At 47.2% G+C, this 14,504-nt stretch overlaps 1 protein-coding gene and 1 pseudogene across 1 annotated transcript; one reads left to right on the top strand and one right to left on the bottom strand.

Moving 5' to 3' along the window:
• The first annotated feature begins 872 nt into the window (after nt 1–872).
• LOC134808178 (protein FAM87A-like) lies at nt 873–1,931 on the top strand (annotated as a pseudogene).
• On the bottom strand, nt 1,605–13,342 carry LOC134806996 (uncharacterized). Its single transcript, XM_063792175.1, has 5 exons — nt 13,245–13,342; nt 10,840–11,256; nt 10,086–10,218; nt 3,134–3,165; nt 1,605–2,140 (listed from the first exon to the last, which is right to left on the bottom strand). The coding sequence occupies exons 1-5, from the start codon at nt 13,340–13,342 to the stop codon at nt 2,011–2,013; spliced, it is 810 nt and encodes a 269-aa protein (XP_063648245.1). The 3' UTR covers nt 1,605–2,010.
• Between the last annotated feature and the right edge of the window lie 1,162 nt (nt 13,343–14,504).

Below are 14,504 nucleotides of genomic sequence, written 5' to 3'. Positions count from 1 at the left end.
TGGCTCTCAAGAGAAAATAATCAACCAAAACAAACCACTAGGTATCTGATTAGAAAAAAATAAATAAATAAAGTTACAAGTGCTAACAGAAGAAAATTTAAACATTGTAAAAGATAAGGAAAAGAAAGGGATAGAGAGAAAAACGTGTAGATTAAAAGAGACTTTAAAAACATATCAAATTTTAAGAATAAAACAACACTAAACTATAGTGTCTAAGGATATACACTTGGTGATAAAACTATAAAGATTAGGGAAATTATTACCATAAGAGTTTGGGAAGTGGTTATTTTTGGGGAGAGGAAGTAGGTTATAATAGAAATGGGACATGTGGTGGGCGCTTCTGGGATGATTGATAAAGTTCTATTCCTTGACCTGGGTGTGGTTACAAGGATGTTTCCTTTATAAAAATGAAGAAAAACATTAAAAAATCATTACAGGCAACTTTATAAAACTCTTTGCAGTAAGTTAGAAGTAGATGAAACATTTTTTAAAAATATTAAATTTAATGCTATTCCAATACAAAATCAAGTTTTTTTCTTAGAGCTAAACAAGTTAATTATAAAATGCATTTAAGAACAAGAAGAAACTATCCTAAAATTCATATGGAATGAAAAGAGAGCCCAAATAGCCAAAGCAATCCTAAGCAAAAAGAACAAAGCCAGAGGCATCACGCTACTCAACTTCAAACTATACTATACAGCCCCAGTAACCAAAACAGCTTCTGTACCGGTACAAAAACAGACTCATAGACCAATGAACAGAACAGAAAACTCAGAAATAAAGCCACACGCCTACAACCATCCAATCTTTGACAAGGCCAGCAAAAGCAGCAGTGGAAAAAGACCATCCTATTCAATATATGGTGTTGGAATAACTGGCTAGCCGCATACAGAAGACTGAAGCCAGACCCCTACCTTTCACCATATACAAAAATTAACTCAAAATATATTAAAGATTTCAATGTAAGACTTCAAACTGTAAGATCCTGGAAGATAACCTAGGAAATACTCTTCTTGACGTTGGCCTTGGCAAAGAATTTTTGGCTAAGTTCCCAAAAACAATTGCAACAAAACAAAATTGGCAAGTAGAATTTAACTAAATGAAAGAGCTTCTGCACAGCAAGAGAAACGTTTGACAGAGAATACAGACAACCTACGGAATGAGAGAAACTATTTGCAAACTATGCATCTGACAAAGGCCTAATATCCAGAATCTACAGGGAACTTATGCAAAAAACGTTCACCTTCTGTCTGTGTTCACGTCACCAAGAGAATAGAAAGGAAAAGGGAAGAATGCAAAAGTCAAAGACACGTCACCCTCCTTGAGACAGCTCCAGTCCAGGCCAAATCTCAGCCTGCCCTTGGTCCGCTGTGGTTGGGCCTGCACCCAAGCCATGAGCACACGCAGCAATTGTGGCAGCAGAAGCTTCCTCTGGGCTCAGACTCAGGCTGATGCTGCGTCAGGACCTGCCGCGGTCTCGGCTGGGCTTCCTGGGACTCGGTGGTTGTGGGCTGACTGTAAAGCATGGAATGACTCTTAGAAACTGGGCGTCATTCTTTGTGGTTTTCCCAGCTTGGTCTCTGATGATACTCCAGGTCTTAGGAGACATGCTGAATATTTATTATGCTTACATTCAAGCAACATGAACCCTTAAGGTTGATGTAGCTCCCCGTCTTTTTTTCCCAGAAGGAGGAGCACTGAAGGAACATTTTTCCAGTATGGATTCTTTCCAGCTCCGAGAAGCTGGAGGCACACGGATCCCTCGGCCAGCTCCCATCTATGGACGTGCTGTAGTCACAAGGACTGTGACTAAGGCTCAGTCCCTGAGGAGTGCCTTGGCATGGGCTGCTTTAGGCTGTAAACACCCAGTTTTATCCACTTTATGTGAAGAAAGCCAACAAGGGGCATGGAGTGAGTTCCGCAGGTTTTAGCGGCTGTGGCGGCTGGTGCTCAGTGGGGATGATGGAGGGAAGGCGCCTCCCTCTGGGGGCCCCGAGGTCTGTGCAGGAGTCAGCTCCGCAGCTGTGTCCAGGGGCAGCCGTAGACCACACACGGCAGGCTCACAGCTCTGTTCCATGAGAACTTTATACACAAAAGCAGACAGGCTGGGCTTGGCCTCTGGATTATAATCTGCTGACCCCTGGGTAAGAAATTTTAAATATTTACTTAATTTTGTTCAACAGAAGGGGTGATATACTGAGTAGTAAATAATGGGAAAGATCTGATTCAGCTGTATCAGGAAGGACTGGTGTAAATTCAACTTATTAACTGAATTCACAGTATTCGTGTTTTATGCCTTTAGGGGTTACAAATGGGTCACACACGAGCAGCATGCACTTCACTGGCGTGGCAGGGCACCTCAGTGTTTACATGTGTGGTTCCCATGCTTACCAGGGCTGGAGGCCCCTGTTAGTAGTGAAGTGCACGTGCAGTTCTGGATACTTTTCCTGGCTTTCTCTATTTGTGTGAGCTTGTGCAGTTAGAGGTTTGGGCTGAATTTGGGTAGAAATGGGTGGCTCACAGCCTGCAAAAGTTCTGTGGACCCTTTTTCCCCCAGCTGATTAATGTTGTAAATATTAGAATATTGTTACATAAAAGTCTGGATTTTTAGTTTCTTTCACATTGGAATAGCTGCCAACATTGGGCCTGCATTCATCTCTCTAGGGCAACGTCGGCTGCAGCAGAGATGGCTGCTCCCCGGTGGGGTGTGTGCTCGGCCTGCAGCCCCCGCCCTCCGGACTCCATTCGCCTCTGCTCTCAGGTTTGCACCTCGTCATTGTCTTCTAATTTTGCATCCCTGGACTGCGTGACCTACAAGGCTCTCAGCACAACAAGACTCTATGATTCTGTCTATTGGAATAAAAAGCCAGTGAGGCAAGTGTATCATCCTGTTGATGAATTCACAGCATTAACTCTGGGAGTTGGGGACAGTGTGTATTTTTCCTCCAGACACTCTCTGTTTCTCCTGGATGGAAAGGTTCTGCTACTTGTCCCGTGGTCAGGCCCAGCCAATGGAACAGAATGGAAGTGACTCTGCCCCTTATTGGCAGAAACTTTAAAAGCCGCACAACGTTCCTGCACCCTCCCCTCTGCCATGAGCCTGGCAGTGCTCAGGATGGGAAAATTATCTCACCTGGGCCTGAGGAAACAGGAGCTACCCCCAGCCTGCAGTGGAAGAGAAGCATGGACAAGTGATTAAACTTTGTGTTTTCAAGCCACAGAGGTTTTTTGAAGTTGTTTGCTACCATACTTTGTCCCTACAAACACAGTCATGGAGAAGGCCAGTGGCAGAGCCTGAGCCGTTCGCGCATCTGTTCACCAGTATCCAGAATAACAATAGATTTTTGAAACATTCCTGAGAAAATTCTGGGAGTTGCATACCGGCCAGTCTTATTCTCTAAAGTTGTTCCTTCTAAAGGGTGGGATGACTGAAAATTTCAGAAAAGCAAACCACCGCTGAAAGGCAACATTATTTCTGATGGCAGAAGGCGGCCTGAGCAATCTAGATTTTCCACGGTTCACCAACTAGTTTTTAAGGAAATATGGCTGTGAGAGGAATAAAACATGATTCCTACCTTTAAGGAACTCAGAGAAGTGAATTAAAGGAAGTCACAGATCAGACAACCAACGACACAAAGTTTCTAAGAGCAAACTGTTCAGGTCGGCAAGTCACTCTTATCCACTGTTTTGCCTTCTAAGGTTTCAGTTACTCTCAGTCAGTCATGGTCCAAAAACATTAAATGAAAAATTCCAGAAATAAACAATACACACGTTTTAAAACATGTTTCATTCTGAGTAGCGTGATGAAGTCTCATGCCGTCCCACTCAGCCCCACCTGGGGTGTGACTCCTCCCTCTGTCCAGCAGATCCACCCTGTCTATACTACCTGCTTTTCCAGGAGATCCACCCTGTCTAGACTATCTGCATGGCCAGCAGATCCACGCTATCTACACTACCTGCCTGTCCAGCAGATCCACCCTGTCTATACTACCTGCCCGTCGAGCAGATCCACCCTGTCTATACTACCTGCCCATCCAGCAGGTCCACCCTGTCTACACTACCTCCCTGCCCAGTAGATCCACCGTGTCTACACTACCTGCCTGGGCAGTAGATCCACGCTATCTACACTACCTGCCGGGCCAGCAGATCCACCCTGTCTACACTACCTGCCCGTCCAGCAGATCCACCCTGTCTACACTACCTGCTTGTACAGCAGATCCGCCCTGTCTATACAACCTGCCAGGCCAATACATCCACGCTATCTCCACTACCTGCCTGTCCAGCAGACCCGCCCTCTCTATACTACTTACCTGTCCAGCAGATCCACTCTGTCTACACTACCTGCCTGTCCAGCAGATCCGCCCTGTCTATACTACCTGCCTCTCCAGCACATCCACCCTGTCTATACTATCTGCCTGTCCAGCAGATCCACCCTGTCTACACTACCTGCCCATCCAGCAGATCCACCCTATCTACACTACATGCCTGGCCAGCAGATGCGCCCTCTCTACACTACCTTCCTGGCCAATAGATCCATGCTATCTACACTACCTGCCTGGCCAGCGGAACCACCCTGTATACACTACCTGTTTGTCCAGCAGGTCCACCCTGTCTACACTACCTGCCCGTCCAGCAGATCCACCCTGTCTACACTACCTGCCTCTCCAGCAGATCAGCCCTGTCTATACTACCTGCCTGACCAGCAGATCCACCCTGTCTATACTACCTGCCTAGCCAGTAGATCCACGCAATTTACACTATCTGCCTGGCCAGCAGATCCGCACTGTCTACACTACTTGCTTGTCCAGCAGGTCCACCCTGTCTACACTACCTGCCTGCCCAGCAGATCTACCCTCTCTACACTACCTGCTTGTCCAGCAGGTCCACCCTGTATATACTACCTGCCTTCCCAGCAGATCCACCCTGTCTACACTACCTGCCTGGGAAGTAGTTCCACGCTATCTCCACTACCTGCCTGTCCAGCAGACCCGCCTTGTCTATACTACTTGCCTGTCCAGCAGATCCACTCTGTCTACACTACCTGCCTATCCAGCAGATCCGCCCTGTCAATGCTACCTGCCTCTCCAGCACATCCACCCTGTCTATACTACCTGCCTGTCCAGCAGATCCCCCCTGTCTACACTACCTGCCTGGCCAGTAGACCCACGCTATCTAGACTACCTTCCTGTCCAGCAGATCCAACCTGTCTATACTACCTGCCTGTCGAGCAGATCCACCCTGTCTACACTACCTGCCTGGCCAGTAGATCCACCCTATCTACACTACCTGCCTGCCCAGAAGATCCACACTGTCTATACTATCTGCCTTGACAGTAGATCCACGCTATCTACACTGCCTACCTGCGCAGCAGATCCACCCTGTCTACACTACCTGCTTCTCCAGCAGGTCCACCCTGTCTATACTACCTGCCTGGCCAGTAGATCAACGCTGTCTACACTGCCTGCGTGGCCAGCAGATCCACCCTCTCTACACTACCTGCTTCTCCAGCAGGTCCACCCTGTCTATACTACCTGCCTGGCCAGTAGATCAACGCTATCTAAACTGCCTGCGTGGCCAGCAGATCCACCCTGTCTACACTACCTGCTTGTCCAGCAGGTCCACCCTCTCTACACTATCTGCCTGCAAAGCAGATCCACCCTGTCTACACTACCTGGCTGGCCAGTAAGCTCACACTATCTACACTACCTTCCTGTCCAGCAGATCCAACCTGTCTATACTACCTGCCTGTCGAGCAGATCCACCCTGTCTATACTACCTGTCTCTCCAGCAGATCTACCCTGTCTACACTACCTGCCTGCCCAGGAGATCCACCCTGTCTATACTACCTACCTGGCCAGTAGATCCACGCTATCTACACTACGTGCCTGGCCAGCAGATCCACCCGGTCTACACTACCTGCTTGTCCAGCAGGTCCGCCCTCTATACACTACGTGCCTGTCCAGCAGATCCGCCCGGTCTATACTACCTCCCTGGCTAGCAGATCCGCCCTGTCTATACTACCTGCCTGTCCGGCAGATCCACCCTGTCCATACTACCTGCCTGTGCAGCAGATCCACCCTGTCTGCACTACCTGCCTGGCCAGCAGATCCACCCTGTCTACACTACCTGCCTCTCCTACAGATCCACCCTGTCTACACTACCTGCCTGTCCAGCAGATCCACCCTGTCTACACTACCTGCCTTTCCAGCAGGTCCACCCTGTCTACACTACCTGCCTGTCCAGCAGGTCCACCCTGTCTACACTACCTGCCTGTCCAGCAGATCCGCCCTTTCTATAGTACCTCCCTGGCCCGCACATCCGCCCTGTCTATACTACTGGCCTGTCCAGCAGATCCACTCTGTCTGTACTACCTGCCTGTCCAGCAGATCCACCGTGTCTACACTACCTGCCTGGCCAGTAGATCCACGCTATCTACACTATCTGCCTGGCTCGCAGATCCACCCTGTCTACACTGCCTGCTTGTCCAGCAGGTCCACCCTGTCTACACTACCTCTCTGGCCAGTAGATCCACGCTATCTACACTACCTGCCTGGCCGGCAGATCCACCCTTTCTACACTGCCTGCTTGTCCAGCAGGTCCACCCTGTCTACACTACCTGCCTGCCCAGCAGATCCACCCTGTCTACACTACCTGCCTCCCCAGCAGATCCACCCTGTCTATACTACCTGCCTGGCCAGTAGATCCACGCTATCTACACTACCTACCTGGCCAGCAGATCCACCGTGTCTATACTACCTGCCTGTCCAGCAGATCCACCCTGTCTCTAATACCTGCCTGTCCAGCAACATTAGTCCTTAAAAAAAGCAAACACACAAAATCAGTGTCTATTTACAATAGCCAAATATTATGACTACGATTTGAAATAAATTTGTAGACCCATGTAAATAAATTTTAAAACTTAATGAGGATATAAAAATGACATGAATAAAGCCTGAAAATCATATTGTTAGAATGGAGGACATAGTGACATAAAACCTCCGTGACTGTAGACTCAGGGCAACCTAGACTTAAAAGTCCCATGTGGTCTTTTACATGTAAAAAATGAGAATTAGTCTAAAAGTCAATTTTGTCTAAATTTTGATTTTTGGTGAGTATACAGTCAAAATAGTTGTGAAAAGAAAAAAATAAAGTTGTCAAATTTCATGTAACCTATGTTATTTGGAAATTTAAAATAAGTTATATAAATATTTATAACAATATTAAACAATTTCATAAGTGGACTGAATAAAACATAATATTTTATCATATACAATAGCTCCTGCCTTCCTGAGGAAAACATAAAATCAAAGGGCGTGAAGGAAGGATTTTGGTTTCACTGCAGAAACATAATAAGACACCGAAGTGTGTGTTTGTGTGTGCGTACATATAATTAAACTACAGAATATAAAATAGCATCTAATATACATCAAAAATGAGTTTCATAGAAAAATTCATTTTACATATATGTCTACAAAATAATAAAATTTATTCAGCCTCACAATTACTTTGTGAACTGGAAATAACAATGAGTTGTCATTTTATCCAAATCTAAAAAAAAACATACATACAGTATCAAGTTCTGGTTAAAGTAGTAGATGAACTTTACGTGGTACATAAGAGTATCTATACAGTTTGTGGGCTGCATCTTGCTAGAATATATTACATTATAAAATGCACCATTTATTTACTCTGCGATCAAACCCCCAACTTGCCCCAAGTGGAGGAACCCTCAGACATTTGCAGAGGAGTCAGTGTGCTAGTAAGCAGCATTCTTTACAAATCTATGAACATCAAGGTCTCCTTGGAACAGATGCTCTGTGAACAATTTATAAAACTCCCTCCTGTTAGACACTTAGGTTGATTCCATTTTTAAATCAATTACTGAATAAAACACACTCCATCGTGTGGATGAAATGCTACCTTAATTTGTCAAAGCTATCATTTTCTAAACTTTTCTTTTTAATTCAAATCATTAATATTTTGTGACCAGATCAATACTGATTCATTGTTTTAAGCTTCAAATGCATTATACAGTTGGGCAGAACACATTTCCTCTCATCAATCTTCTTTTCCAGGATTTGTCAGGTATTCCTGACATTAATTCACTACTAATATGCACAGTTTCTCTAATCATGGTCAAGAAAGATCTGACAGTGCATTGTCCCTAAACGATCCATACTTGCCTCACTGACACCATGTGGCCCACTTCCCATCTATAATCTATGTCTGGGTGTGAAGCCCTTCCCATATGATCCCCCGAATGGAACTTCGCAAGTTCGAATTCACTGGGTCACAGTGTGATAGTGTGAAGATGGGAGGACGTTAAGGGAAGGCTATGGGTGAGTTGGGAAATGTGTTAGGCAGGGTCAGAGATTACCACATCCTAAAAACAACACTTAAGGAGGGAGATGACAAAACAATCAATGAATAACATGACTTTTTCCAGCAAAAGTGCCATATCTAATCCTTTTCCATTTTTGTTCTCTGAGCTTCTTTCTTAGGGAAGATCCTTCTTGAGAAGCCCCTGCTGAGTATTAGGAAAATGCATTTCAGGACCTCTCATCAACACATCCTCTTTCTTTACCACAACCACATATATGGGGGTATAACTCAACATGTGTAAAAGACAATCTTCTGCTTTTCACTGAACCTCCAGGAATTCAGGACAATAAACGTCTACATGGAGACCAACAGGTGAGTTTTTCTGCCCCTTCTTTCATAACACCGTTCTTCCCTAGTGAAGTCCACACACATCCTTACATGGCAGCTGTGGGTATATCAACTGGTCTGACCCCTTTTAGTCACAGAGCCTGAAGTCTCTGCTAGTACCTGCTGAGCACAGGGTCATGGGTGAGAATGGGCAAGTCTTTTTCTTTCTCTGGTTCCTGAACTTCCCAGGCTCTCTCACTTCTGGATCCTGAATACCCAAATCCCAAGCTTCCTTCCCAGAACCAACACGTCCTCCTCATTAGAAAGATACCTTTGTTCTGTGCTTACTTTATAAAGTCTTGCTCTTTCCCTATCCACTGCCTTGTGTCACTATGTGTGTGTCTTGGGGCCGGTGGAAAGGTGAACAAAAGCCAGTAGAGAGTAACCAGCACCAGCTTCACAGGAATGGCATGACCTTGATACGATAGCGGCAGTTTTCCCTTAACATCCCTGCCCCCTAAAGATTTCAGATCATATGTCACACTCTTAAGTAACAGCGATTTGTCTTTCACGGTTTTAATCATATTGATTAAAAGCATTTGTCTTCTCCAGAACATCACATTAAGTCATCAAAAAATATAAACCTTAAAAAGATGTAATTATTGGAACTGAAAAACATAAAAGGTGAGCTTTGGAAATATCTTTGAGCAATTTATTCATTATGAACACATGTAATCTGTCGGAACAAAGTTCTAGGACAATCCAGGTCATCCTTCAATATTTGCAGAAAACAGCACAAAGAAAACTTGATACTTATACTTAGTTGGAAACTTTATGCCACAGCCATTAAATACAGAGATCATATAAAGGAATAGAGGAAGCTGTTGAATACTAAACTAACTCAAATCATCAATATCCTTACGGAGTGCACACTGAATTAATGTAAAAAGTATTTAGTAAACAAAAAGTATTTTCAATATACAATTAAGACTGAAAAGTATTGAGGCCTCATAAGCTGAACCTGACACAATAAATTTAAAAGGGAAACTAATTTGGAAATCAGAAAACCATCTAAGGAATTTGGGAATTAGGCTTCTGCTGCCCTCTCTGCTACTGACGGTCAAGGCCTCCTCCTTGTATTCTGTCCTCCATATCTCTGCTGATTCCCATTTTGTCTATTTCCATTTACCCCACTACTACTTGCTCAGGTCACTCTCCTTCATTGTCAGTGTTTGTTCAAATTCCTCAGACCCATCCACTTCCCATCTAAACTTCCCTCCCCTTTTCCCGCTCGTTGGCTCTACCTCCCTCCTCTCTGTTTTCTCCTCACTCTCCTGCCCCACCTCGACATCCACAGCGAGGCAATGAAGAAGCCCCCGCCAAGGAAGAGCCCACTTCTCAGTGGGACACCGGGAAGGTAAACACCCAACACTCACCGCTAGTGGGAGGCGATTGCGCAGAAGCACGAGGGTTGTTACAGGATCGGGCAGGTCCCCTACCCCAGTCTCGGACTCAGGGTCCTGTCTGAGGCGGCCACCCCGAAGCGTGGGGTTTGCGGAGACGTAGGGCCTGGCGGAGGGAAGGATGGGGAAGCATCTCAGGGAGGACTGGCGTCTGCCGAATCCCAGGGCTGCCCTGAGGGGCCAAGAGGGGCGAGGGTGGGGACGACGGAAGACAAGCCACATGCCGAATGGGGACCTGACGCGGCGCGCGACAGGATGGGCGGACGGTGAAGAGACCTAGGGAGGAAGGGCCGGACAGGGGCGACCTCAGTGACGGAACCGGACACAGACGCAGATCTGGCAGCTGAGCGACAGGCTCCGGAGCATTTCCGGGCGTCGCGGGACTCCCCGCCGACAGGAGGGCGGTTGCCGAGCCTGTGACATCCGCGGAGACCAGCAGGCCCCGGGTGTGGAGGATGCCGCAGGAAGGGGACTGCGTGGCTGGGTTTGGCCACAAAAAGCGGAGGGCACTCACCCGAGCGGACCTTGGCTCCGGAGAACCCGTTTCCCGGTCAACAAAACACGTCGCGCGAGGGGCGGGGCCCGTACGTGCAGGGAGGGGAGGCAGAGAAAAAGGCGGGGCCGGGCCGGGGCGGGGTCTCGGGCAGGGGCGGGGCCGGGGCGGGGTCTCGGGCAGGGGCGGGGCCTCGGGCAGGGGCGGGGTCCCGGGCCGGGGCGGGGAGCTTACCGACTTGCCGCACCCGCTGCGCGCGTTTCTGGCCCTGCCGGTGTCTCCGCCGGTTGAAAGCGCGTGTCTGCGTCGGGTTCCGTTGGAGTGCGTTCGGTGCGCCGTGGGTCCGCGCTGCTTCCACCCAACTTCCTGTTAGGTAAGAGGCGCGTGAGGCTCCTGTGCCGGGGGCGGTGCTGCTCCCGAGTCGGCGCGCGGCGGGGACGCGAGTCCGTTGGTGCTGGCGGGAGCGAGAGTGGGGCGGGGACCCTCGCGAGCCCGCACTCCGCCTCTGGGTAGCAGCCTCTTCGGCCCCACACGGCGTGACGCGCGCTCGGGCTCCGCGTTCGCGTCGAGGCAGAGGCGTAGGAGGGGTCGGGCCCGGGGCTGGAGGGGCCGGGACCGGGCGGGGTGCTGCCCTGGACACCGCGCCGGCAGCTGTTCCGCGCGGGTTCATGTCATTCCTATTTTCAACCTGTCCTGCTCCGCACCTGAGATGATTTCTAAATTCGGTACCTTTGGGACAGGCGTGGATGACATCCCATAATTTACTTATTAATTTCTAACTGTAATACATACCACTATCTAAAAGTATTTTTTAATTTGAAATATATTTGTATATATGTACATATATATTTATTTATTTCTGAATTTTGTCTCCAGTACATATAATGAGGCTTGTAAAGTGGATAGTGTTCAGGACATAGGTGGATTTTGCTTTTAAGTAGTAAAGACTTAATTGGTGACTTACTGGGGCTATTTGATAAGGATTTTTTTTTTTAATGAACATTAAAAACAGTGAAATTGTATTTCCGGATTTCATTAACTTCATTTATATCTTAATTGGTGAAAACTGTAAGTTAATAACTCATTTATATTTCCTTTGGAGATTAAGTTTGTGCTACCAATGATTATTTCCAAAAAAAAAGGCACACTTCTGGTTTTCCCAGAACTAATGCTAGCTTCTCAATCTTTTGAGTTTACTTGATATTAATGTTTGACCTCAAATCATGTCACATTTTTGAAGAAAACTTTCTCTTAGCCAGTGGAACATAAACCACCCTGGAGTTCATATAGAGGAGGGGTTCAAATGCCTCTGATAGCGTCGTGTTAAAACTCATGGCCAAACGCAAGGTCACATAGCTTTCTTTCCATGTTTTCCTCTAGAATTTGTATAGTTTTGTCATTATAAAATGGGTCTTGTCCTAGACCCCAAGAACAGGTTTTTGGATTTCACATGGGAAAGACCTTTTGGCAAGTCACAGAGTATAGTGAAGTTAAGATAGTTTATTAGCGACTACTCAGCTACATAGCAGGGCGTCCTCAGAAAGCAAGAGGAGGAATGCACCTGTTGTAAACATATAATTTTTTTTTGAGACAGAGTTTCTCTCCTGTCACAATGGCATGATCTCGGCTCACTGCGACCTCTGCTTCCTGGGTTCAAGGATTTTCCTGCCTCAGCCTCCCAAGTAGCTGGGATTACAGGTGCGTGCCAATATACCCGGCTAATTTTTTTGTATTTTTGGTAGAGACTGGGCTTCACCATGTTGGTCAGGCTGGTCTGGAACTCCTGGCCTCAAGTGATCTGCCTGCCTCGGCTTCCCAAAGTGCTGGGATAACAGGCATGAGCCACCGGGCGCCCGGGCTTAATGTTTGTTTATATAGGTTATTAAGAATCAGTTTGTGACAGGCTATTAGTATTGTTACTTCTCTTTGTTACTGTCGATTTTAACAACAATTTATGTGTGTACTATTACCTTTAAAGTAAAACTTATTTTTAAACTAAGAATGCTTTTTGTTCTTAATGTTCTGGGACATTTAAATAAGTTTCGTGTCTTTATTAACTTGTTCCCACAATCATAAATATTTCATAACCAAAAGTGCTCAACCCCCTAAATATATAATCCAACAAATTTAACGTGTGTGTGTGTGTGTGTGTGACAGAGAGAGAGAGAGAGACAGGGTCTCACTCTGTCGCCCAGGCTGGAGTGCGGTGGTGCGATCATGGCTGGCTCATTGCAGCCTCAAACTTCTGGACTCAAGCAATCCTCCCACTTCAGCCTCCTGGGTAGCTGGGACTACAGGTACGTGCAAGCATGCCATCTAATTTTTTTTTTTTTTGTAGACATAAGGGTCTTGCTATTTGCCCAAGCTGGTCTTGAACTCCTGATCTCAAGTGATCCACCCGCCTTGGCCCTTCATGTGGAAAATCAGAAACCAAAATCCCCTGTGAATCCAGCGCACTCGAGGTTCATTCTCCACACCCAAGGTGAGGCAGCCACAGGGCCAAGCTGCGGTCTTGGAACAGAAATGTAGCGTCAGGAAAGCAACTAGAACACCCGCCACACTGATATTAACCTCCGTAGTACTAATAACACTGCATCTGTGATGCTAGTGTTAGCACCCGTTGTATACAGAGAGCACACCCGTCAGGGTAACTCGGAAGCTGCCGTCCACATCCAACCCCGGGAACATGGATGTGTCCCTCAGTGCGCACATAACGCTTGGAACGCGGAGATGACATCGTCACCTAACGCTACACGCGTCACACTCATATAATCCCCGGAACACGCATGTGTCCCTCAGAGCACACACGTAACCCCTGGAACGCCCATGACACAGTCAGACTCACGCCACACCCGTCACACTCATATAACCCCCGGAACACGCATGTATCTCTCAGAGCGTACATACCGCCCGGGATGCAGACATGGCCTTTGCAGCCCACACGAGAGGGTCTGCAGCTCTGAGGATGGAACCTTCCGGCTCTCGCTGGGTCGCTGAGTTGACAGCCTCTGCTGGGCTGGGTTTGGGCTGGATTTGGCCTCTGTCATGAAACTTCATGGTGTTGTCTCTGCCTTACTGACGTGGTATTGCCACGGTTGTTTTAAAAAGTAGTTTACTTCCCAATAACGTCATACTTCTGGGAAACTTGCAACAGCACTTAGTATGCCTTCTTTATCTCCAGTTCCCCAGCTGTTATTGCTGTGCCAGTTTTGCAGCTTCACAAAAAATACCCCCGTGTGTTTCACCAAAAGCAGGAATACTCCTCCAGGTGATCCCCAAATAACCCCCAATTTAGGAAATACAGGGTTTCTATGTGAAAGTCCACTCCACAGACCTATTTCACTTCACTCCCTGCCCTAGGTGGGAGAAAAATGTCTATTTCCATGCGGGCCCAATTTTCCTTTTCGGGAACTGTTCCTGAGACTCAGTTTTCTGTTTTTTTTGTTTGTTTGTTTGTTTGTGTTTTGATGGAGTCTCCCTCTGTCACCCAGGCTGGAGTGCAATGGCGCCATCTCTGCTCATTGCAACCTCTGCCTCCCATGTTCAAGATATTCTTCTGCGTCAGCTTCCCGATTAGCTGTAATTACAGGCACCTACCACCACACCCGGCTAATTTTCTGTATTTTTAGTAGAGATGGGGTTTCACCATGGTGGCCAGGCTAGTCTTGAACTCCTGACCTCAGGTGATCCATTCGCCTCGGCATCCCAGAGTGCTGGGATTACAGGCGTGAGCCACTGCATCCGGCCGACTCTCAGTTTTCACAGCCTTAACAGATGTAAAGAGCAGAGATGACTCCAAGCTGGGTCTGCCCGGCGTTTCCTCCTAAACATGTGCAGATCCTGTGTTCCTGGCAGGAACATCCTGGCCTGGGGCTGCGCTCTCCTCACTGCAGCCCACT

The sequence above is a fragment of the Pan troglodytes genome, chromosome 14 (genome assembly GCF_028858775.2).
Source record: "Pan troglodytes isolate AG18354 chromosome 14, NHGRI_mPanTro3-v2.0_pri, whole genome shotgun sequence".
Taxonomy (NCBI): Eukaryota; Metazoa; Chordata; class Mammalia; order Primates; family Hominidae; genus Pan; species Pan troglodytes.
This window is presented reverse-complemented; position numbering and strand designations above follow the sequence as displayed.

Excerpts from the sequence above, each read along its gene's own strand:
- LOC134806996 (XM_063792175.1), bottom strand. The coding sequence starts at position 13,342 with ATGTCATCTCCGCGTTCCAAGCGTTATGTGCGCACTGAGGGACACATC. Across the intron at positions 11,257-13,244 it reads CTTCCGAGTTACCCTGACGG|CTGCCGGCGCGGTGTCCAGG; the intron begins GTGTGCTCTCTG and ends CGCGCGGAACAG. Across the intron at positions 10,219-10,839 it reads GCAGCGGGTGCGGCAAGTCG|GCCCTACGTCTCCGCAAACC; the intron begins GTAAGCTCCCCG and ends TCCCTCCGCCAG.